General features: G+C 41.0%; 1 protein-coding gene across 5 annotated transcripts in view; it reads left to right on the forward strand.

Annotated features, from left to right (window-relative positions):
- Window positions 1-22,314, forward strand: part of PHF20L1 (PHD finger protein 20 like 1) — a 62,505-nt gene that overhangs the window by 30,303 nt on the left and 9,888 nt on the right. For 4 of the 5 annotated variants that reach the window (XM_063131153.1, XM_063131152.1, XM_063131154.1 and 1 more), the window contains 9 exons: window positions 6,172-6,424; window positions 9,296-9,481; window positions 9,677-9,883; window positions 11,224-11,280; window positions 12,533-12,637; window positions 16,367-16,534; window positions 17,356-17,537; window positions 19,423-19,522; window positions 21,338-21,533. In XM_063131153.1, coding sequence (XP_062987223.1) covers window positions 6,172-6,424; window positions 9,296-9,481; window positions 9,677-9,883; window positions 11,224-11,280; window positions 12,533-12,637; window positions 16,367-16,534; window positions 17,356-17,537; window positions 19,423-19,522; window positions 21,338-21,533 — 1,454 coding nt within the window. The remainder of the gene's footprint in view (window positions 1-6,171; window positions 6,425-9,295; window positions 9,482-9,676; window positions 9,884-11,223; window positions 11,281-12,532; window positions 12,638-16,366; window positions 16,535-17,355; window positions 17,538-19,422; window positions 19,523-21,337; window positions 21,534-22,314) is intronic. The other variant, XM_063131156.1, reaches the window with a different exon arrangement.

The raw sequence follows: 22,314 nt of genomic DNA on the forward strand, positions 1-22,314 counted from the left end.
CTGTCCCCAGGTACCATTTCAATATAGCTGGAATTGTGCCCACAAGTGGCTTAGAAGACCCTTGACACAAATTCAGTTTGTGCTTTCGACACAGGGTTTTTGACATTTAGCAAAACTTCTTTTGTAAGAAGTTTCCTTTCTATTGTAAGAATTGGTGTTGTAAACTTGTATGTGTTTTATGAAACTGTTCAATGAGCCATATCTTTTTTTGCTAGGATGTATATTTTTAATAAATATGGAAAAAAAGGAGACATTAAAACATCTTAGGGGTCTGGTTTGAGTCCACGTCTAAAGTGGAGATGGCCACATTCTCTCTTGCTTGCTTGATTAGTTGAATTATCTCCTGCCTCACATTTTGTACATGACTGTGCCTACTAATAACAGGGCTCGATTCAGTAACCATGCTAGGAAGTGCTGCTTATGCTACATTTGGCATATAGGAACGACTTCCAGGAATGAGCCCATGTCTGAAAACGTGCTAATTATGGGTTTATGGGCATATGTGCACTGGGCTGGCACAAGCTATTCTTTCCATTCCCCCTTCCTTTGGTTGTTCTTCTTTCTAGAACTCCCTGATGCCGCTAATTTGAGTGTCTGCAGTTTGTATGCACCAACCAAAACGGTAGAGTTAACACACTGTAGTAAGTAGCCCACGGTGCCATACGAAGTGGCAGCTTGGGCTCCTGATTCATGAGTTGACATGCTGGCAGGGTGAGCTCCAGCTTCCCACTAGGAATGGCGCTCTTTCCAGCTTGCAGTTCTTCCCAATCAGTAGAATTAATGTAGCTCACACAGTCCATTCAGACATTCTGGGGGCTGATAATCCTCTTTAAAAAACAAACTCAATTGACTTTCAACCCAACTAAATTCAACCTGACATTTGGTGTGAATAGCACTACATTTTCCCAGCATATTTCCTGGGGAAAATGTTGCTATGAATATATGCATGTGTGCATGAACTCACACCTACCTACCTACCTACCTACCTTGCTTGGACAGGACCCGTGAACTAAAAGCCATACTCATTTACAGGCTCACTGCACAATGGAAGCAGTGATTTCCTGTTCTGTTTTGAAGCTTGTGCACTAAACAGGAAGTAAAACCAAGAATTAGTTCTTGCGTGCTGCTAATTTCTGCCATATGGGCTGCAAACACTTGCTGCAGACCCCCAATCACTGCTTGCGGTGCAGATGGCCATAGGCTGAAATCAGAGGTGCATGTGTGTGGTGTATGGACATTGGTATGCACTGGAATCCTGTCCATAAACCACACGAGACTGTGTCCTCAACAAGTTTAGCACTCTTCAGGCGTGAGTGACTCACGGAAGTTTTTCTGCATTGGTAAATTCTGCTCAAAGGCTAGCTAAAGAGAGACCTAAATCTATACACACTTTTATTTATTCAGATCAGAGCCTTAATATAGCTTTTAATGTGGCTTTTTGGTTGTCTTTAGTGAGTAGCATTTTTAAAAGATCCCCCCCCCTTTTAAGAAGTGTTTTTTCTTCTACCGCTTTTTCAAATATACCGTTTTTGGAAACTCCTTCACACTGTGTACATAATCAGGATGAAAGAACCTGTATAAGCAGCTTCATTTAAAAAAAAATCCATCATTGACCCTGTGCTGGTTCTGGAAGCACACTGTTTATGGTATATGTGGCTTTTACTTACACCTGGTTCAGCTTTAACAACTGAACCTGTGTTTAGGAATTGAGCCATGGAATTGTGTGAATTTCCCCCTGTAATTGGTGTTTGTGTTGTGTTTTGACTACCAATCAGGTGAAAATGGAATTGGATACTCTCCTCAACTGTGGGCCCTCTGTTTTCATTTTAACTTGAGCTGGCAGCTGTCAAAACACATGTTTTTGACCATGGGGGCGATTTGTATGTCTGCGAGGACTGTGAATGTGATCCCACAATTCATTCCTGATCCCTAAACTAGGTTTCAATCGTAAGTCTTGACTAGGCTTTTTGAGTCATTGTGGTGTCAATACATTGTCACAATATTTTTGCATAAGAATTGATGGTGCATTGCCATGCTATGCAGCTTCTCAAGGCAGTTCTACATGTTCCAAAGAATACAAGGCTGCCACCCAAAAAATGGCAGCCTCATATTGAGTTACTCCTTCCATCTCCATAACGCCTGGCTCAGTAGACATCAACTGGTTCACACCAAGACTCACCTTTACCCCAACCCTGCAAGATGGGAGTCTTAACTTTTTACTGTTGTCACCCTTTGTTTTCCTCTGCTATCTTTTTCTCGCTATTTCCCCCTCTTTCTCCATCCCTTCTCTTTTTTTCCTTCTCTTTAAAACAAACAAACAACTTAAACAAGCAAAAACAATTCGGTGGTGGCACTTCTAGCACTGCCAAGTTTTGGATAACAATCCACCATTTGAAGTCTGCTGGGCTAGTTCAATGTAGCCTGTGTCCTGACATCACTGTGCCTTTTCTGACTCCTGCTCTTCAGCATTGGCTGCTGCAGGCAAGGGCAGAAACATGCATATCGCAGGAGGCATTGGGGCATGTGATGTCTCTTAAACTGTCTGTGATGGAGGACATCTGCGAAGACCTCAACATGGGCATTTTTTCAGTGGCAGCCTTGTGTTTTTTGTAATGTGTAGCTATTATTATTGTTCCATTTGTATCCTGCCCTATAGCATTGAGATCTCAGGGCGGCGAGTTCCAATCTTTTCTTTTTGCAGGTGAAGCATTAATGCTGCAGACCTCAAATTGCCTGGTCAGAAGTTGTTGTAGGCCTCCTAAAATCAGAGATGGTGGCTGCACTCAGAATAAAAAACCCTCTGCCCTTAAGTGAGCATTTCCCACCTGCTGCTTAGCTACACCACATATAAATTACCCCCCCCAACCTCACAAAGTATAGATTTGAGTCTAAATATTAACCAACAAAATCCTAACCACAGTATGTAAGAAACAGCAAGGAGGAGCAGACAGAATATTTCTCACCAAATGTGCCTGCCAACACATAATAGAAAAGCAACCTTTAGCAGCATCACAATGAATTTGCACCATAGGAAGTGGTTGGGGTATTGCAGCCAATTTCCTTCCACAGTGTGCTGTTTCCAGACGTGCACCCAAAAAGTAAATAATGGAATGATTGACAAGCTAACGACTCTTCCACAAAGAATGCAAAGATTACCTTCACTTACCAAGCAGAGCCACCACTGAAGTGCTGTCAATCTGCAGACTTTGTTCTGTAAGCAACACAATATAGAAAATGTTACGTATTTTAAACTAAACTCGGCTCTTCTTGTTTCTGTTGGAAATTAACGAAATTACTTATCTACAGGTTGTTGTCAACGTTAGAAAGTAAGAGTTTACAAAATCTGTCTTTGCAAACTCTTTGGTTACATGGACTTGTTTTTTTTTTTTTTTAAAAAAAAAAGGTGTCTAGTTACTAGCAAATGTTCTCCTCATGGGAAACCAAATTTGAGCTTTTCTTTTTTGGTAGGGAAAATTCTGAATTTGCATGTATTTTTTTAAAGCTAATTACTAGCCCAGTTGAAACAAATAATGGCCGAGTAATGAGACCTCAGAGGCCCACTACAGATGTAACACTGGCTTTCATCAAACCATAGCATGCAAATTGGGAGTTAAACTTATGAAAGGGCCATTCTCTCCCCTCCTTCCTGGCTTTAACCTTAGTTTTAACTATGTATGCATACTACGTACATGTATACAGTTGCAAACCATGGTTCCCTTTTAAACCAGAGATTGTAAACATCCTTTTTTCAAACCTTACTAAATGTTGGTCATTGTTAGCATCAGTGCATATATGGCTACAGCACAATTAATGCTGGAAAGGGAGTGGAGGAGAAGAGGCCTTTACGTGGCTGGTTCCCAACTTGTGATCGGTGTTTTGTGAGGAGCCAGCATTACGTCTGTCTCAGGCCAGAATGGCTTTATAACGGCCATGCTGTCTACAGCTTTATGGTTAAAATGTGTCTCCATTTTTTAAAAGTGTAATGTGAAAGAGAAATTCAGGTCAGCAGCCTTATTACACTGCTGAATTTCCCCGGTCGCCCTTTCTGGTTTACAACTGTTCTAAACCTAAACCCTCAGGTTACATGATGCAGGTACAGTAGACTCTTTAACTGTATTAGGGTTGGGCCATGTTGTATTTACTTTTGAACAACATCTGCTTAGATGAATGAATAACGTTCGTTAACGTTTTTTCTAATGTTTTAATTTTGTCCTTGTTAAGAGGTTAAGCACCTTATTAGAACAAGTTTTAAAATCTTGTTTTAAATAATTTTGTAACTTTGAAAGTAATGGTTGCTGTAGTGATGTCTTTCACACATGTGAAGATAAACAATAAAATCATTTATTTACAAGTTATGGCTCTAATCAATTTCTGGTAATTTTCTTAATCAGCATAGATATGTTCTACAATCCTTCAAATGTTTGTTTGACATGAATAAATTGTGTCTGATATGCATGAATAACTGGTTCAAGGACAGAAGTGGATAACAGCTGAATCGAACCTTTTCACACCACTGGGCCCTTTATGTGGTGCTTCCAGCATAACACTGAGTGTGACTTTTTAGTATCTAGAGCACGAGTGGACAACTTGTACCAGGTGCAAATCCACCCTATCCTGTCATGGAACTCCAATCCCAAACACAATGTTAATCTTACTGTGCTCAATGGGCAGTTGCCATATTTGGTCTATACCCACACAGCAGATGGTTTCACATGTATCTGGCCAAAGATTCTGCTCCTGTTGTGGAAGGGAGGGGTGTCTGGTTTGAGACGACCATCTACAATGGCTCATTTTAGAAGTTGTCCACTCCTGATCTGTTACTTTGAATGTTTGGAACCACTGGAAAGGAAAGCTGCCCATCAATATGCATTTCTTGCATACAAAGGTCTGAAAACTGGAGAGCACTCTCAGATTATGAATGGGGTTCTTTTGTGTGGTATTTAGTTGTGTATTTTTACTAGAAGTGGTAACATGTTCCTGAATTTCCCCAGGGTTTTAATGAAAGACTTTACTAGGACAATGATCTTGCATACTAGATGGAGCAACGTTTTACATGATGTGGGGAAGTAGATTCCCAGCTATTAACTTAAAATGCCAGTATTTGTAAACTTAGGTCTGTTTCTACACATTGATCAATTATGTGTACTGGACAAAATAAGGTGTAGAAAATCACATTTTAGAAAATACAGTATGCTTTGGTTTTTCCAACTTGACTAGCTTTACAACCCTTTCGTTATGCTTTCCTTTTCTTTTGCAGCTGTCAATTTAATTAACAGTTTTGGCACTTGTGATTTCCTAATGCAAAGACATGTGGTGACATCCAGATTACTATGCTTAAAAAAACCCAGGTCATTTACTGTTGATTTTAAAAATTAAAGGGACACTGCCGACCTCTTCATTTCTTGTATTCAAACTGAATCAAATTTGTGGGGAACCATGGATACCCATTACTCTGATTTAAATTTAAGGTTTTGGATCTGGCAACCATGAAAGCTGAATACTTGCTTCCTATGGGTACCTATAACATCCCAAAAACTTTATTAATAACTTAGTTGTTCTTTTAAGAACTAGTGGGAAGGTTTCTGCGATTAAATGTCTATAGAAATATCTCAAATGTTACTTTTATTTATTTATTACCTTTATATGCCACCTTTCCCCCCTCTCAAGTGCAGCATTAGCATGTTGTCAAATGGAGATTAGAATATTGGTTGGAAAAATTACTGTGTTCTGTTTATGAGAACTGAAGAGATGTTTAAGACCTCACATCCTGATCCATGTGCGGTAAGCTGCAGATGTAATTGATTTGCGCATGCAAATGTCCCCTTTTCCTTTCTGTGGAGAGTGAACCGGACTGCATTTGCAAAGTAATGCATGTGTGGATCAATCTTTCTCTGCTGAAACTGATGGGGAATCTGTTGAACAAAAGAGAGCTACATCATAGCCTCTGCATCCTGGAGCAGATCACTGGATTGGGATGACGGTCTGTGGCAGAGTCCTTTTTTTAACATTTCAACTTGCTTAGTTTTAAACTTCTGTTTTTGTTTTTTTTAAAACTTTTTCTGAAAATATGCTGTTGTTTTACTAAAGTTACTTTTAAAAAATCAAAGTAGAATACAAGAGCTGCAATGAAGAAACTGCAATAAAAGTATCAATTTCTTATTATTTATTCAGGAGATATCACCTAAGCCTCAAAGTCAGAAAAAAAATGAAGCTGATATTAGCAGTTCTGCCAACATTCAGAAATCTGCACTGTTGCCCTCAACTTTGTCTTCAGGAAAGGCTCGCAGCAAGAAATGCAAACAAGAATCTGGAGATTCTGCAGGGTGTATAAAGCCCCTTAAATCACCAATTTCCCCAGAGTTAATACAAGTGGAGGATTTGACCCTGGTCTCCCAGCTTCCTTCTTCTGTGATAAATAAAACTAGTGAGCACAGACATTTTAAAACATACCATAATTACTTATTACAGTCATATGGGGAAATAAGCATCATTGGGGGTGTTTTTGTTTCGTTTGAATGTGGATTGTTTATAACTTAGCTGGGTTTTGAAAAAAAGAAAGAAATTGAAATGCAAGTAAAAATGACATAGGTAGGAAACCAGCAGAAAGTGGCTGGGCTGCACAGAAAATCAGTAAGGCTTTGTTAGCAATTCCTTGCACATTGGCCATCTGAGAAGAAGACGAAAGCAAAAACAAACGAACCAGCTCTTCAAATCTTCAAAGGTTTTCCTGTACAGTCACCTGGAGGCTTTCTTTTATTTTTTTACTTGCCCCAGTTGACTGGCTCTGTGCACTACTCATATTACGCACACAATGTGGCACATGAAACTTCAATGTAGAATTGCTCTTGTGTGGTGGTGTAAATTCATGGCAAGAGCACAATTCAAACGACGTGGAACAGCAAAAGACTACCAGCTGATCTGTTCGGCGGGCCTGATTCTTCAAAAAGACAAGATGAGCTGTTACGGGGTGTTTTTGGTGTGTGTGTGTGTGTGTGTGTTTTCCCCACCCCACCCTCATTGAAAGATTCTGCTGGCATGATGTACCTCCTGGACTTACATCACTTTATGTATATATATTCTCCAGTTCTAGTGCAGTAGGAAACAAAAGGGTCCAATGGGGCCTGGGAAATATATAAATCAGCCAGAAAGTTCCAGCCAATGAATTGTCCGCCATTTTTGAAGATCTGTTTGGCCACAGAAACAGGAGGAGGACAGTGTTCTCTTTTCCCCACCTTGTTTCAGACCCTACCACTTAATAATTCCCTATCAGAGAGCTTAATCCTTTCTCATCAGTATGTTAGAGAACGTGGGTTTCGCTCAGGCATTAGACTAGGTTCTTTGCTTTCCTCCTAGGAAGCAGCCAAATGAAGAATGAAAAGAACTATTTCCTAGGGCTGCTTTCTTCTGTCTATAGTTGACATTCATTGGAAAATAATTTAAGGTATGATCCAACCATAGCTAAGTACTTGCAAGACCCATTGTGCCTACATTTGGCTGGATTGTGCTATTACTTATTTATTTTTTAAAGCACAAAAGGGGTGAGTGGAAGCAGCTGACAAATGCAATTTTCTTCCTATTTGCACCTGAATGTTGAATAAGTGAACACGATAAAATTTCCCTCATTAAATGTTACCATCCACACTTGTTGCAATTGCACATGATGTCGGTAAGTAACCTTCACTGAGGATGATCTCTCCGTTTGACGTGGAAAGTTAGCAATGTAGAGAGGATCTTTCTAATGACCAACAACTGCTGCTCTAGATTTGTATGAGATGCCTCCCCACCTTTTGTAGAAAGTTGAACTGCTTGCATAAGTCTTCCCCCCCCCATGCACAAATTTTTGTTTTGAAGCCAAGAGGATTTTTAAATCGCAAGCCTTCTTCAACTTTAAAATTAGTGCTTGTGGTCTGGGCTTTTCAAGTGGTTCTATGAATGCATATGCATGGAAATGATCTACACTGAGTTCAATCAATTCAAAACATTGAAGGCCAGTTGTATTCAGTAGGGAGAACTAAGCATGTACTTGAATCTCGTCTACTGCTTCACTTTGAATGGATTGGACCTACTGTAGTCTTCACCATAACTTCCCCACATAGACGAATCCTTGAATTGGATCAAAAGGGGATATAGAATCCTTCCTTCCGCTTGGGAACTCTGTTATTTATTGCTATGTGGATAAATCAAATTCAACATTATTATGAGATCACTTCAGAATGTCCAATATACAACAGATGTTGCATTAGTAGAGGTTTGTGGGGCAAAAGAGCGAGATGCTAAAACTCAAAAGCTAATGGTCCAATCACAGGATTTGCTGAATCAGTAATATAATTTGGTTAGAATGGTTTACGCTAATGATTGCCTACCAGGTTGGATCTAGTCCAATTTAATCAAACTTTGATGCTATTGAAATGATTGGGACGTGACCAAGTGAATTCCCAGTGATTTCAGTTCAATGGGTTAGTCCGGATGCAACACACCGTGTTTATGTCTCAAGTAGGTTATCAAAGCATTATACGTAGGCATATTTGCACACACATTCTCCACCTTCTGTCCAAACAGGGCACTCAAGGTGGTTTACAAACAATTACAATTCATATGAATATTGAATGCAACAGCAAAGGAAATGAAGAACTAAGTTTAACCAATCTAAAACATTTATAATACAGAGTGAAGCAAACTAATGATAGACACATTGTTCATGTTTGGCCAATAAATAAAAGCTGGCTGAACAAATAAGAGTATATTAGTCTTCCGAAACTTTCCCAAGACCATGTGTGGTGGAACTCCGAAGGAGGGCATTGAGCAGACATAGTACCATTATAGAAAAAGAAATAGAAAGATTTTGGGTCAGGAAATACTGTAATTCTTTCCTTGAATCAGGCATTTAAAGACATGGTGTAATCTGCACTGTTTTAAAACATCCTATAGTTTTATACAGCAGTTGAGAAGAGGAGTATGCGAGTCAAAAATCAAAAGAACCTGGAAGGTTAGGTTTATTAATACTGCCTGTGACCTTTTATGTCAGACTTGCTCCCTCACAAGATATTTACTTTCACACAAAATTACTTTAAATATATATATTTCTATGAATAGACTATGCCCACTGATCTGTTCCTTCCAAAATCAAAATCCTTCCCTTGTAGTCTTCTGATAGTCCCATTTTCTCCATATTTAAAAAGTGACCCTGTGGTAGATGGGAACCACTTAAGTCCAGTGTCTTATGGCCATCTTAACCATATTCAAGTAAGACAATGACCTGTGTCTGCTTCATGAACATTGCAAGGTCTCTTTTTAGGTCCATCACAACCACTGAATGCCCTTAAATCCTTCAAAAATAGCCAGCGGAGAAGAAGATCACAGCGCATAGCGACTGGTTCGTTGCTTCATGATTCTCTAGAAAAAGTTCCTTCTCCCTCTCCAGTCACTGATGGAAAAGTGTTCTCCATCAATGTCCCAAATCAACTGCGAGCATTACTGGAGGGTAATGTATTTCAATCTAAGTAAAGAACCAGAGAGAAAACAAGTATTAAAAATAAGATCTTCGCAAGACATTGCCCACCTAACGAGAGCTTCTGACTAATAGATGGGACCTATGCCACTTTAGAGGTGTAACTCGACAGCCTCAAGGAACACAATGTTTGTCTGTTGTTAATATTGCGTTCTTTCTTTTATATAGTTCCCAATGTTGCTCATGTGTCACTTGAGAAGCGCGGACTGTGTCTTCCTCTTGACTTAAGCCGTAACTTGGATATTTCAGCGTTGTTAACTGCGGAGCCTGCTTTCTGCAGTGAATACCCCAGTAAAGTGAAGGAAGCTAATCAAATGGTTATATGTCATTCTTCTAAAGCAGTAACTGATGGCAAACTAACCCCAGTGGCATCAGGTAAAATGTTTGTCAGTGCCGTTCAAGACAAGTATATTAAATATATTTGAAGATTGTATAGGCTACTTCATGTATTCAATTTCAATTTATTGCTGGATAGCCAAACAGACTTTTGCAGCCCTTTCGTATTACATTTCTAGATATACACTTAAAATTTCTTCTTTATATGCCTAGAAAAAATGATGTGTGAAAGGCATGGGACAGACTGTTAGTACACACATCAGGTAGCTGCTGTTTATGTATGAAAAGGGTCTGTATCGTAATGTTTAATTGTGGTTGTGGCTGGGTTACTCCTTGTTACTAAGTACACGTCAGTGCAAGATCAGAGTCTTAAAAGGTTCCCAGACTATTAGTTCCGAAGATAGCGAAATGTGTAAACAGGGTCATGATGGAGAACTACTTAATATCGTGATGCGTATGAATGACACACATGAAAATACACGCCTATCACACATTCACACATATTTTTGAGGTATGTGTATAATACTTCAGATATCTACATCCAGAAATGAAAGCTAGAATCACGCAGACATACACATGTGCATGCAGACACAAGTGAGAGATAGAATTTATCAGTGACATTCCGGTGAGCTGTACAGAAGTGCTCTGTTGGCCACATCAGGGCTATGCATTTCTTTCCCCATGAGCTAAGGCTAATTATAGAGCTATTGAGGTCCTGAGGGATAGGATAGGAATACGTTTTGGTAAGCTGGATAGAGGGAGATTTTGAAAGCCTTCAGGAGGGAATGTTTGAGATGGTCCCAACAGTGGCCTGACCCTTGCAACTCCTTACATATATACGCTCATCTCAGTGCACATGTGAAGCTCCTTGCCTGAGAAATGGACTCTTAGTTCCGTGATCATGTAGTTAATTTATTAGAAATTTATTTGCAGTGAATTCATCATGTTTTGTACTTCAGGAAGCGTATAGATTTGGATCCAGTGATCCTGTGAGTAATATTCCTCTGACAAGGACGTTCCTAATGGAGGGGAGGTGGTTTTCGCCAATTCCCCTTGTGCCCCCTCACCAACCTGTTCTGAAGGGTTGGGGGACCCTCTAGAAAAGGATGGGAGGTGGCCTGGGGAAATTAAAGAAAATTGCACCCACCCACCAGTAGAAGAATTGCCACTCCTTCTGTGAATAAAACACACTCTTCTATTTGCAGAAGGACGAATCTGGATCCAATTTATAGTCTTTCTAAAGCAGCCATTAACAGTGGCATGCAAGTGGAGTGCTTTTCTACTAAAGGATTGACCAAAATGTTTGTAACCAAGATACTTAACACCCTCTTAACCTACTGTACTCTGCTAAGCTTCTGTTTTCTTTCTTGCAAACACAGGAACAGTGAAAACCGAGAGAAAAGCAAAATTGGAAGACAGATGTTCATCATTGCTTGGTATGAACAAAAAACGTTTTAAGCAAAAAGCTTGAGAGAACAAGAGCATAGCCTGTCACTTATCTTTTTACCTGTTAATGCTCTTGTAGGTGTAAGTGTTCATCTGTTCTTAATGACTGTAGCACAAATAGTATTTTATTGATTTGGGCTTGACAGGTGGTTTTTATACGTTAAACTGTGCCTCTTCCCCCTTTGGATTGAAACTTGTGTATTTAAGAAAGACATTTAAAGACAGATAACAGGTGAATGGCAACTTGTTTAAGTTTCTATTATGAGGAGTGCAGGGGCATAGTTAGAGAATTGTTTTCCTCTTCTGTCCTGTACAGTGATTGCTAATGTTACAATGGTGGGTTCATAAACCTCGGTCATTGATACAGTTCCAGTTGGTTTCCAAGACTACAAAGATAATAAGAAGGAAGATGATGATCTAAAACAATAATATAAAATTATCTCCTACATCCCCTCATAGGACACCTTTGTACCTGATCAGTTGCAGTAACAATCTTTGCACAATATGGTGTGTGTGCACACGTAAATGACCATTGCTTCCACTTTTGTTAACTGACTGTTAGTTTCTCTAAAATTGACCTACTATCTTAAGTCTAGGGGAGGGATAATGCTTTAATAATCCAGAAGTAGCTGAGAATTTGGGACAAGGCATTGGAGGATGATATGGGGCAAGCATTGGAACAACTTGATTAAGTGAAAACATATTACTCTTTACATGGATTTTATGTGCGGAATCAGTTTATAATACATGTTTGTATTTTTGTTGCCTTTGGGGAAAAAAATCTAAGAAAAAGTTAAGTTCTTCAGCATTACGTCTAGGTGGGGTAGTCCAGCATTCTTACGATGGCAGAAAACACCCAATTAATGCTTACATTCTAATGCTCTCGTGTGTGTGTGTGTGTTATGTTTGAGAGACTTTATTGGAAGCTAGAATTGCCTATTCTAACACAACAAACTTGTATTTATGACTGCAATTCTGAGTTAAGTTCTTGTCATAGTCATTAAATGTCACTGTTCTTGAATATACTTTTTGCAGACCTCGCTACTTGGTTCAAAGTTTATTCTCTAAAACCTCCACTCAATGATCCCTCTACCCTTTAAAGTTTAAAGCTTTTTGTTTAGACATTTCATTATTTAACTGTAGAGTTCCGTTTGACAAACAAGTTGACCTAATTTTTACAACAGGCTGGGTTTATTTTAGATATTCTTTGCTTAACAAAGACTCTTGATCTTTGCACGGTAGGTAAAAAGAAGGAGAAGGATAAAGAAAGAAAGGAGAAGAAGGAGAAGGATCATAAGTCAAAACAGAAAAAGAAGAAGAAGAAAAAGAAGAAATCAAAGCAGCACGGTACAGTCATACGAGCTTTCTGTCTGCAGCTTCATGTCGGCTTTCTTTCTTTTTTATAAAATCGTGAATTGCCTTAGTGTTTCTTCACGATGCCCTTGTTAGCTCTGAGGAGGTGAAGCCTGCTGACTGAATTGCTCTTCCAGCATCGTATCTCAGTGTACTGGAGTAACACATGCTTAGTTGTGCCCAGCGTATTTTACAAATACAACACATTTCCCTTTAAATAGTAATGGGCTGCTCCTGTTCATCCCTGCTTAATAATCCAGTCATTTCGCGCTTCGGTGATGAATGGCCAGAGTGGGTAGTTACTGGAAAAACCTTATGAAGACCCACTTTGCACTTCACAGGAGTGAAAAGTTACTGTATTAATCTGGGCAAGTCTGAAGGGGGCAGATACTTGGCTCAGCAATACTACAAACGAGAAGAATCTTGGAATTGTTGTAGATCGCAAGCTGAATATGAGCCAACAGTGCGATATGGCTGCAAGAAAGGCCAATGCTATTTTGGGCTGCATTAATAGAAGTATAGCTTCCAAATCGCGTGAGGTACTGGTTCCTCTCTATTCGGCCCTGGTTAGGCCTCATCTAGAGTATTGCGTCCAGCTCTGGGCTCCACAATTCAAGAAGGACGCAGACAAGCTGGAGCGTGTTCAGAGGAGGGCAACCAGGATGATCAGGGGTCTGGAAACAAAGCCCTATGAAGAGAGACTGAAAGAACTGGGCATGTTTAGCCTGGAGAAGAGAAGCTTGAGGGGAGACATGATAGCACTCTTCAAATTAGGGGTGTGCACAGACCCCCCGCTCCGCCCCGCAGGAAGATCCGAGAATTTCAGATCGGGCCGCTCCGCCCGTACTCCGCTCCTCTTCACCGTGGAGCTCCGGCTCCGAATCGGAGCTCCGCAGTGGAGGGGAGTGGTGCCAGGTAAGGCCGGGAGAGGAGGGCAGGGGGCTTTACCGGGCCCTGCCGCCATCGCCGCCTGTGTGATGACGGCGGCAGAGCCCGGTAAGGGACCAAGGGGGAGGGGAGCCTTACCTGCCTCCGTCCGCGGTCCGTCGGCTTCTTCAATTGAGCCTGCGGTTCAACCAGGAAGTCTGGGTCGCAAGTGCGGCCTAGACTTCCTGGTTGAACTGCGGGCTCAATTGAAGAAGTCGAGGGACCGCGGACGGAGGCAGGTAAGGGAGAGGAGGGGGGGGGTTACCGGGCCCTGCCGCTGTCACCGCATGGGTGACAGCGACAGCGGCAGGGCCCGGTAAACCCCACTTACCTTTCTGGCGGAGCTCCGGATCGAGGCGAAGGATCTGCCTTCACCTCGATCCTCTTAGCCACGTTCCACCGGCCCCCCCAATCCTCTTCGCCTCCGCCTTAAGGGGAGGCGAAGCACCCCGCTCCGCTTCTAATTCGCCGGTCCGATTAGAAGCGGAGCACATCCCTACTTCAAAGGTTGTCACACAGAGGACGGCCAGGATCTCTTCTCGATCCTCCCAGAGTGCAGGACACGGAATAACGGGCTCAAGATAAAGGAAGCCAGATTCCAGCTGGACATCAGGAAAAACTTCCTGACTGTTAGAGCAGTACAACAATAGAATCAGTTGCCTGGTGAGGTTGTGGGCTCTCCCACACTAGAGGCCTTCAAGAGGCAGCTGGACAACCATCTGTCAGGGATACTTTAGGGTGGATTCCTGCATTGAGCAGGGGGTTGGACTTGATGGCCTTGTAGGCCCCTTCCAACTCTGCTATTCTATGATTCGCCCATTTGCCCTCTGCAAGATCTGTCCATTCTACACATGCTTGAATTTCATACATCTTTTAATGGTAATGTGCTTTCTTACATTATCTAAAACCATGAAAAGGGAAGAGTGAGTTGCTTCTGCTGCCATTTCACCACTCCTCTGGAATGTTCAGAGGCACCCAGAATTGTCTGATTGTTGGAGATTAATGGCATTCTGCAAACCAGGATGTTGCTGCTTGATTTACTTCCTTACATAAATTGCTTCAGAACCAATTGAAGCAGCATGCGAGTCATTTTAACGGGGGCTTTATTGCTGTTTGTCAGTTTGAGAAACGGTGCAGAAACAGTTCTACAAGGAGCAAAATTTGGTTAGTATTCAGTTAAAGTAAATTTTTTAGAATGGTGGTCTTGATTGGCAACGATAATACGTAGTAGAGAAAATAGAAGGCTGTGGTTGAAATAGCAAAAACACAGTTGGGGTGCTGAGCACTCAACCACAAAGACGCACACGTGAAATATAAGATAGACGCAATATATTACAAATGTGGGTGATATATACAGTGCCACGACACAGGCGCTGAACAACAGACCCGGCCGCGGCTACTCCTTGCTCGAGCCAAGCACCACCGCTTGATACGCCTGAGGCAAGGGATAAAGCCCACCTTCCTCCAAACTATGTGGAGAAAGGAGTTAAATGGAGAAGGATTTCAATATATAAAATAAAACACTGAGTTATATGTGTTGAGGTGAATGATTGTCAGAGTGGGTGCTAAATGTGTAAACTTCAGATGATAAATGCCAAACAGACACGTGGGATTTTTGTAGTAGTTAAAAACTAAATAATTAAAATTTATTTTTAAAAGTTCACAAGTTTTGTTTCAAATAAAACATTTAAAAACCTTTCTGAAACCTTTCATCCAATCCTTCCACTCATTCACATACGCACTTTCCTTTTTGTCACACAATCACTCTTGAACTTTCTTTATTATCAGTATTGATTAATATACATCAGCTACGTGCACACCACACTCCAAAGACACCACTCTCTACACTGAACCTCAAATTTCCCAGAACTTAAGTACCCTAAACACAGAGAGCACTAAAGACTCTAAGAGTACCTAAAAAGTCCCTCTCAATCCCCCCAGTCCTTCCCTTATATATCACTCCTCCCCCCTCCCAAGACATTCTAACTCCGCCCACTCAGGCCAACATTCTAAAAACCACAGACTTACAAACTGCAGACATACATTTGGGAACTGACTTGTGGGGTGTAACGCCACATACAGTATTCTACTTGTTTAGATCAGCCACATGAAAACTACAAGATAATGTTGGAGGGCTCAATCCCAAACATACAGCCTCAGCTCCTTCTATGAATAAGCGTCTAATTGATGAAGACTCCTCGAAACGGGAATTGTACCAGACACCTGTTTTATTTAGTCGCCTAGAATTATTTAGACGCTTATTTAGATGCCTGGAATTATTTAGACACCTAGAATTGTGAATGTTTATTTAGATGCCCTGATTAGTGTGTGTGTGTGTGTATACTATTCTGTACTTTTACTACAAAAATATTTTCCCCTATGCTGTTTTGTAACATGTTATTGAGACTTGAGTGCTGACACACTGGACACTATTATTGTTAATGTTTTCTTTATTTTCTATATAGTCATAGAATCATAGGATAGCAGAGTTGGAAGGGGCCTACAAGGCCATCGAGTCCAACCCCCTGCTCAATGCAGGAATCCACCCTAGAATTATAGAATCATAGAATAGCAGAGTTGGAAGGGGCCTACAAGGCCATTGAGTCCAACCCCCTGCACCGTTGGATTTTTTGGGAGGGGTTTAAGGCAGTGTATCAGCAAGGAGAAAGTGTTTTATATACTTATTTACAAACTGTGTATGTAAGAATACTGTATATATCACCCACGTTTGTAATATATTGCGTCTATCTTATATTTAACAATAATACGTAGCCATGTTCTGTAATCCCTTTGCAGATTATTCGGATTTTGAGGATAGTTCTCTTGAGTACTTGGACAGGTGCTCCTCCCCATTCAACAAGTCTCCCGGGAGCTCATTGACGCTACGAAGCACGACTACGGAGAAGAACAACACGTCATATCAGTACCCACGAGCTATTCTGTCTGTCGACCTTAGTGGTGAAAGTAGGTTTTCGTTCTGCTATGCGCTGTTCCGCTTCTTAAAAAGAAATTCCATCTTTGCTTGCAGACAATAAGGCAATAACCAAATACGTGCCAATGTAGTTATCGCAATTGTTTGCGTTTGCATTTGTATGAAGCACTTCAAATGTTTAAGCAGTGCTGAGTTACCTCGGTAACCCTTGTAACAGCCCTATGAGCTGGTCTGTCACCATTTGTTTTCCTAAGCTAAAGCTAACCAGCTTCTGTCAAGCTGGTATTTTATAATGAAACGTTTCCCATTTTAAAATCTGTTGATACACGTTTATGTTTAAAATGAATTTAAGCTATAAAATTTTAAATTTTAGTGTTTTTTTTTTAAAAAAAATCTATAAAAAATTATCAGCTAGATGTGCTGCTAGTGGTCATTTGGTGTTTTGGGGGAGTTGTTTGTTTTGGAGTGCTTATTTATTTACTTATTTATTACATTTCTGTACCACCCAATAGCCGGAGCTCTCTGGGTGGTTCACAAAAATTTAAAAACATTCAAAGTATAAAACAACAGTATAAAACCATAATATAAAATACAATATAAAAGCTCAATATAAAAACAGCAGCAATGCAGAATTACAAATTTAAAACACCAAGTTAAAATTTATTTATAGACTGTTAAAATGCTGGGAGAATAAAAAGGTCTTCACCTGGCATCTAAAAGCATATACTTGTCATCCAAAGGACCATTCAAAGAACAAATCTTCCTTTACATTTTGAACGATGGACACAATCTACTGCCGTGCTGTCTACTTGTCAACTAACTTACTTTTAACCCACCCACCCCTCAATTTCAGACCTCTCTGATATGGAATTTTTGGATGATTCTTCTACTGAGAGTTTGCTGCTAAGCGGTGATGAGTATAATCAGGACTTTGATTCAACCAATTTTGAAGAATCTCAGGATGAAGAGGATACTCTCAATGAAATTGTCAGGTGTATCTGTGAAATGGATGAAGAAAAAGGATTCATGATTCAGGTAAGGAATCTGTTGCTTGAATTCATTTTTTTTAATGGGACTTTGCCTCTAGTTATCCAGACCTTGCTTCTGTAGGGCCTTCACAAAAAGGACCTTATAGAATTGTATGGCACATGCTGCTTTGAGTTACTAGTGTGCATTGTTAAACTTTCAGTGTGGAAAATAGGGATTTTATCTCATCCTCTTAGTTTTTAGTGTTTGGTTTTTGAAGAAAGCAGGAATAATTTGAGTGTGCCCTCTCAGTGTGGGAGCAGGTTTATGCTGCCATTGATAATAGGATGGCCCCTGCACTACATATAGTTGAGAATCCATGCTGCAGCTAGTCTGCAATAAGGAACATAAGAAAAACTATGCTGGGTCAGACCAAAGGCCTATCTAGTCCAGCATTCCGTTCCCAGAGTTGACAAACAGATGCCTATTGGGTCACCCCAAGCAGGGAATGGGTGCAATAGCACCTTCCCACTCATATTCCACAGCAACTGATTCAGAAGAAGACATATAGCCACCTTCTGTATCTTTTCCTGCTCTACAGTATCGTTTTTGAGGTATGCTGACCAGAACTGCACACAGATTTGTATAAAGGCATTATGATATTGATAGTTTTGTTTTTATTCCTTTCTTAATGACCCCCAACATGGAACTTGCCATTTGCCCCGCAGCCCCACAATTGGTGAGCATTTTCATTGAACTATTCACTACAACCTCAGTGTCCCTTTCCTGGTCAGTCACAGCCAGATCAGATTACATCAGTGTATATGTGAAGTGAGGAATTTTTTTTGCCACAATGTGCATCTGTTTACATTTGCTTTCATTGACCATTTTAATGCCCATTCTTCCAGTTCAGAGAGATCCTTTTTTGAGCTCTTCGCAATCATTTTTTGTTTTTAGCACCCTAAATAATTTGGCAACAAAGTTGGCTGCTTCTAGCTCCAGATCATTTATGAACAAGTTAAAAAGCACCAGTCCCAATACTGATCCTCGGGGAATCTCGTGGGATATGTTTGCTCAGAGGTCTTTAGTGAGACTTCTAAAAGGTTTGTGAGACAGGACTTTCCTTTGTAGAAGTCATGTTGAATCTTCTTCAGAAGGACTTATCCTTCTTTATGCTTGATAATTTTATCTTTCATAGTGCTTTCCACCAATTGAACCATAACCAGCCTGTAATTTCTTGGATCCCTTATTAAAAACTGTTGTTACATTGGCCACTTTCCATCATTTGGCACAGTGGCCAATTTTATGGGCTCTGGAGATACTTGACATTTTGAAAAAATATCCTGGGTGCACCAGAAATTGCCATAGGGGGTATGGCCAATCACAAAATGTTGGGAGTGCCACGTGTTTTCTGTGTATAGGTGTGTGTGCTCCCATGCTCGCTCGCTCTGGATTTGGCTTTTTCTCCCTTCCCGCTGTCTCTGGATTCTAGCTTTTCTTCAAAATCCATCCCCACCCCACCTCAGTTGTCAAAAGTTTGACTTTGGAAATTTTCTAACATGTCCTAATTCAGTATTGAATTGTAAAATATTACTCTGCAAACTTTGCATTAATAGTATTTTTCATTTATTGAACCTTTATATGCCCAAGGGGACTGTTTTGTTGATGCTTTAACTTTGTTTGACATAAAAACTCAGCTAAGAAATATTGAAAACTCTTGGAGATTCTACTGCTACAGTCTTGCTCTGTTGACCTGTCTTTGGAGTAAGTAAAGAGTTGGTAAATAAGCTTAAATAGGACTTGACTCTGTTTGCATCAGATACACATCGTAGTCGCGGTGTGGTAACTTCAGCAATCTTCTCCCTCGTGTTTTGACCAAGCAAGTGTTAGAACAGTGTTTCTGTCATCTCATGCATTGTCTTCTCTGTTGTTGTTTTCTTTATCGTCACCGTAGTGTGAAGAGTGCCTGTGTTGGCAGCACAGCGTTTGCATGGGGTTGTTGGAGGACAGCATTCCAGAGCAGTACATCTGCTACATTTGCAGGGACCCACCTGGTATGAGTACATTTTCAAACTAAGGTCCGAAATTTCAAGATCTCTACTTCCATGTTAATTAATTGGTACAACGACTACTTCCCAGTTCCACCCATGCAAATGGTTTATTTACACAGCCAACATTTGTGATGGTTTCTGCGGGGGTTCACCTGCAGGGTTTTACTGCAACTAGTGTACAGCCCTTTCCTGCCCCGCCCTACCCAAGTGGAGTCTAATATTGGCCTGGTTCAGTCCACTCTGGGCTTTGTGGTTAGCTTAACCATGTTCAGCTGTGGTTAATGCTAACCACATCAGGAATGCTTGCAGACAACACTTTTAACCCTTTTGTGGTTAAGTTTTCCTTAGTGAGCCTAACCACAATGTGGTTAATGGGAAAACGTGCGTCAGACGACACTGTAAACCATGGTTAAGCATTCCGTTAACCATTTTGTGGTTAAGCAGCATGGTTTAGCGTGTTGTCTGAACGGGGTCATTGTGTTCTGCTGACAATGCTTGCTCTCCTTGCTGTGTGCATTTACGATGTATAATTCACGTTTTCTGAAGGTTCTACAATTTTAAGAAGTCTGTAGACACCCCGCTGAAATAGAAAATTGCAAAGAAACTTACATAAAAATCACAACCCCTCTCATCAACTTAAGCCTTACTGCCCCCACTCCATGGTGTTCCAAACCAGATTTACAAGGGGTTCTTAAAATGCTCAGGCTCCCAACTTTAGTAAATCACCCAAGTGAGAGAGTCCTGTAACTGGGAGTGGGGTGTTGCCAAGAGCATCTCTTTCTGCATCCAGATGGTTTGGTTAAGGGTTGATCTCAGATGACAGTGAGACAAAAGGATGGTCTTTAAGGTACGTTGGGCCTAAGTTGTTTAAGTTAGAGAAACATCAACCTCAGTTGTGCCTGGTATATCAGATGTTGTTTCCCCAGGTGCTGGTATGAAGGCATGAATTACAGTCGCCTGTTTTATATTTGATAGAAAGGGGTGCTGTTGTTTCACCACTTGGAGCTGGTAAAAAACTACCACCACAAACTGGGCCTCTGGGTGTAGCTGCGTATCCAGGAACATTCTGGGGATAAAGAACTGAGTGATATTTGGGTGGCAGGGAGGGGAGAGGGGGAGAGAACAAAATGGTCAGAAGCATACCTACCCAGGCAGTGCTGGCTCCAGGATTTTGTGGGCCCTTGGGCAAGACACCCTCAAGGCTCCCCCCTCCCTCAGTGGGTCTGCCACCTCACCACCATTGTAAAGAGCTGCTTTCACGGTTCATTCTCTTTCTCATCATTGATACAAATCGCTTGGTGGAAAGCAAGAGAGCCATTGAGCAAGTAGGCAGTGGTGTCTGTTGTTCCTCCTCCTCGCCACCAGTTCTGCCTAGTTCAGAACGAGAGGTAGTTGAACTAGCAGGTTCCAGCGGTGAAAGAAGGAGCATTTCCAGGGCTCTTGTCAGTGGGCGCTGTGGAAGTGTGGGTCCCTCACAAGGTGCCCAACCATGCCTTCCTTGGATGGTGGCCCTGGTCACAGGGAAACCATCAGCCCTTCTGCTTCAAATGTCGGCATGCACACATTTCTTCCAGCTATGAGATTGTTCTAATCTGAGCATTAAATGAATAAAACAAAATGTGTGAATGGGTCCCTATGGATGTTGTTGAATTCCTGATAAAAAAAGAGTGATTTCCCAGTGCCTCGCCATATCAACACTTTTGTATCTGCCCACCTACCGGATTTACAGGCTGTGATAGAAGAAATAGACTGTGTGTGTGTGTGTTTGTGTTTTAACTGTGGCAACAGAATACAATCTGATTCTCACATTGTCTCTAGGTCAGAGATGGAGTGCCAAATATCTCTATGATAAAGACTGGTTGAATAATGGCCACATGTGTGGTCTGTCTTTTTTAAAAGAGAACTACTCTCACTTGAATGCCAAAAAGATAGTGTCAACACACCACCTCCTGGCTGACGTGTATGGTGTTACAGAAATACTGCATGGGCTACAGCTGAAGATTGGGATACTAAAGTAAGTATATATTCTGGTGTTGCAGATAACATTCTCTCCCCTTCACCCCACCAGTGGTGGGGATTAGGATATTTTTCTCTCTATCTCAGTAAAGCAATCAAACACTCAGGAAGATATTTTTTTATTTGTGCAGCAAGGATGGAATGACTTGGGAAAACAGTTCCTGGTTCTAATGGATAGGAATTCAATTGGTTCTAAGGGAGAGGAGTTCCTCCGGGTGCCTACTCCGAGGGAAGCTTGGAGGGTGGCAACAAGAGAGAGAGGGCCTTCTCCGTGGTGGCCCCTCAACTGTGGAACAATCTCCCTGACGAGGCCTGCCTGGTGCCAACATTGTCATCTTTTCTGCGCCAGGTCAAGACTTTTCTCCCAGGCGTTTAGAAATATGTAATGAGCCTGGGTCTATTTTTTGGCTCATCATTTGTAAAGTTGTTATAGTGGTTTTAAATGTATGTGCATTTTGCATGTTTTCGTGGTTTTTAATTTTTGTATATATTTTTATGTGTTTTTATCTTTTGTGAACCGCCCAGAGAGCTTCGGCTATGGGGTGGTATACAAATGCAAATAAATAAAAAATACCTGTTTGTAGCTAGGTACTTGTTTAATGAGACTAAAGTGCCAGGCACTGTACAAAACATCGAGGTGATATGGTCCTTCCAGGCAGAATTACAATGTGTGATCATTACAGTTACACGGAGTCTAGTGAAACCTTTATTAGGTGCACAGAAGAGTTTGTGTATTCACTGCACAACCGTGATAATTCATTCGGCCAACGGCGCCAACG

The sequence above is a fragment of the Elgaria multicarinata genome, chromosome 7 (genome assembly GCF_023053635.1).
Source record: "Elgaria multicarinata webbii isolate HBS135686 ecotype San Diego chromosome 7, rElgMul1.1.pri, whole genome shotgun sequence".
In the NCBI taxonomy this organism is placed as follows: Eukaryota; Metazoa; Chordata; class Lepidosauria; order Squamata; family Anguidae; genus Elgaria; species Elgaria multicarinata.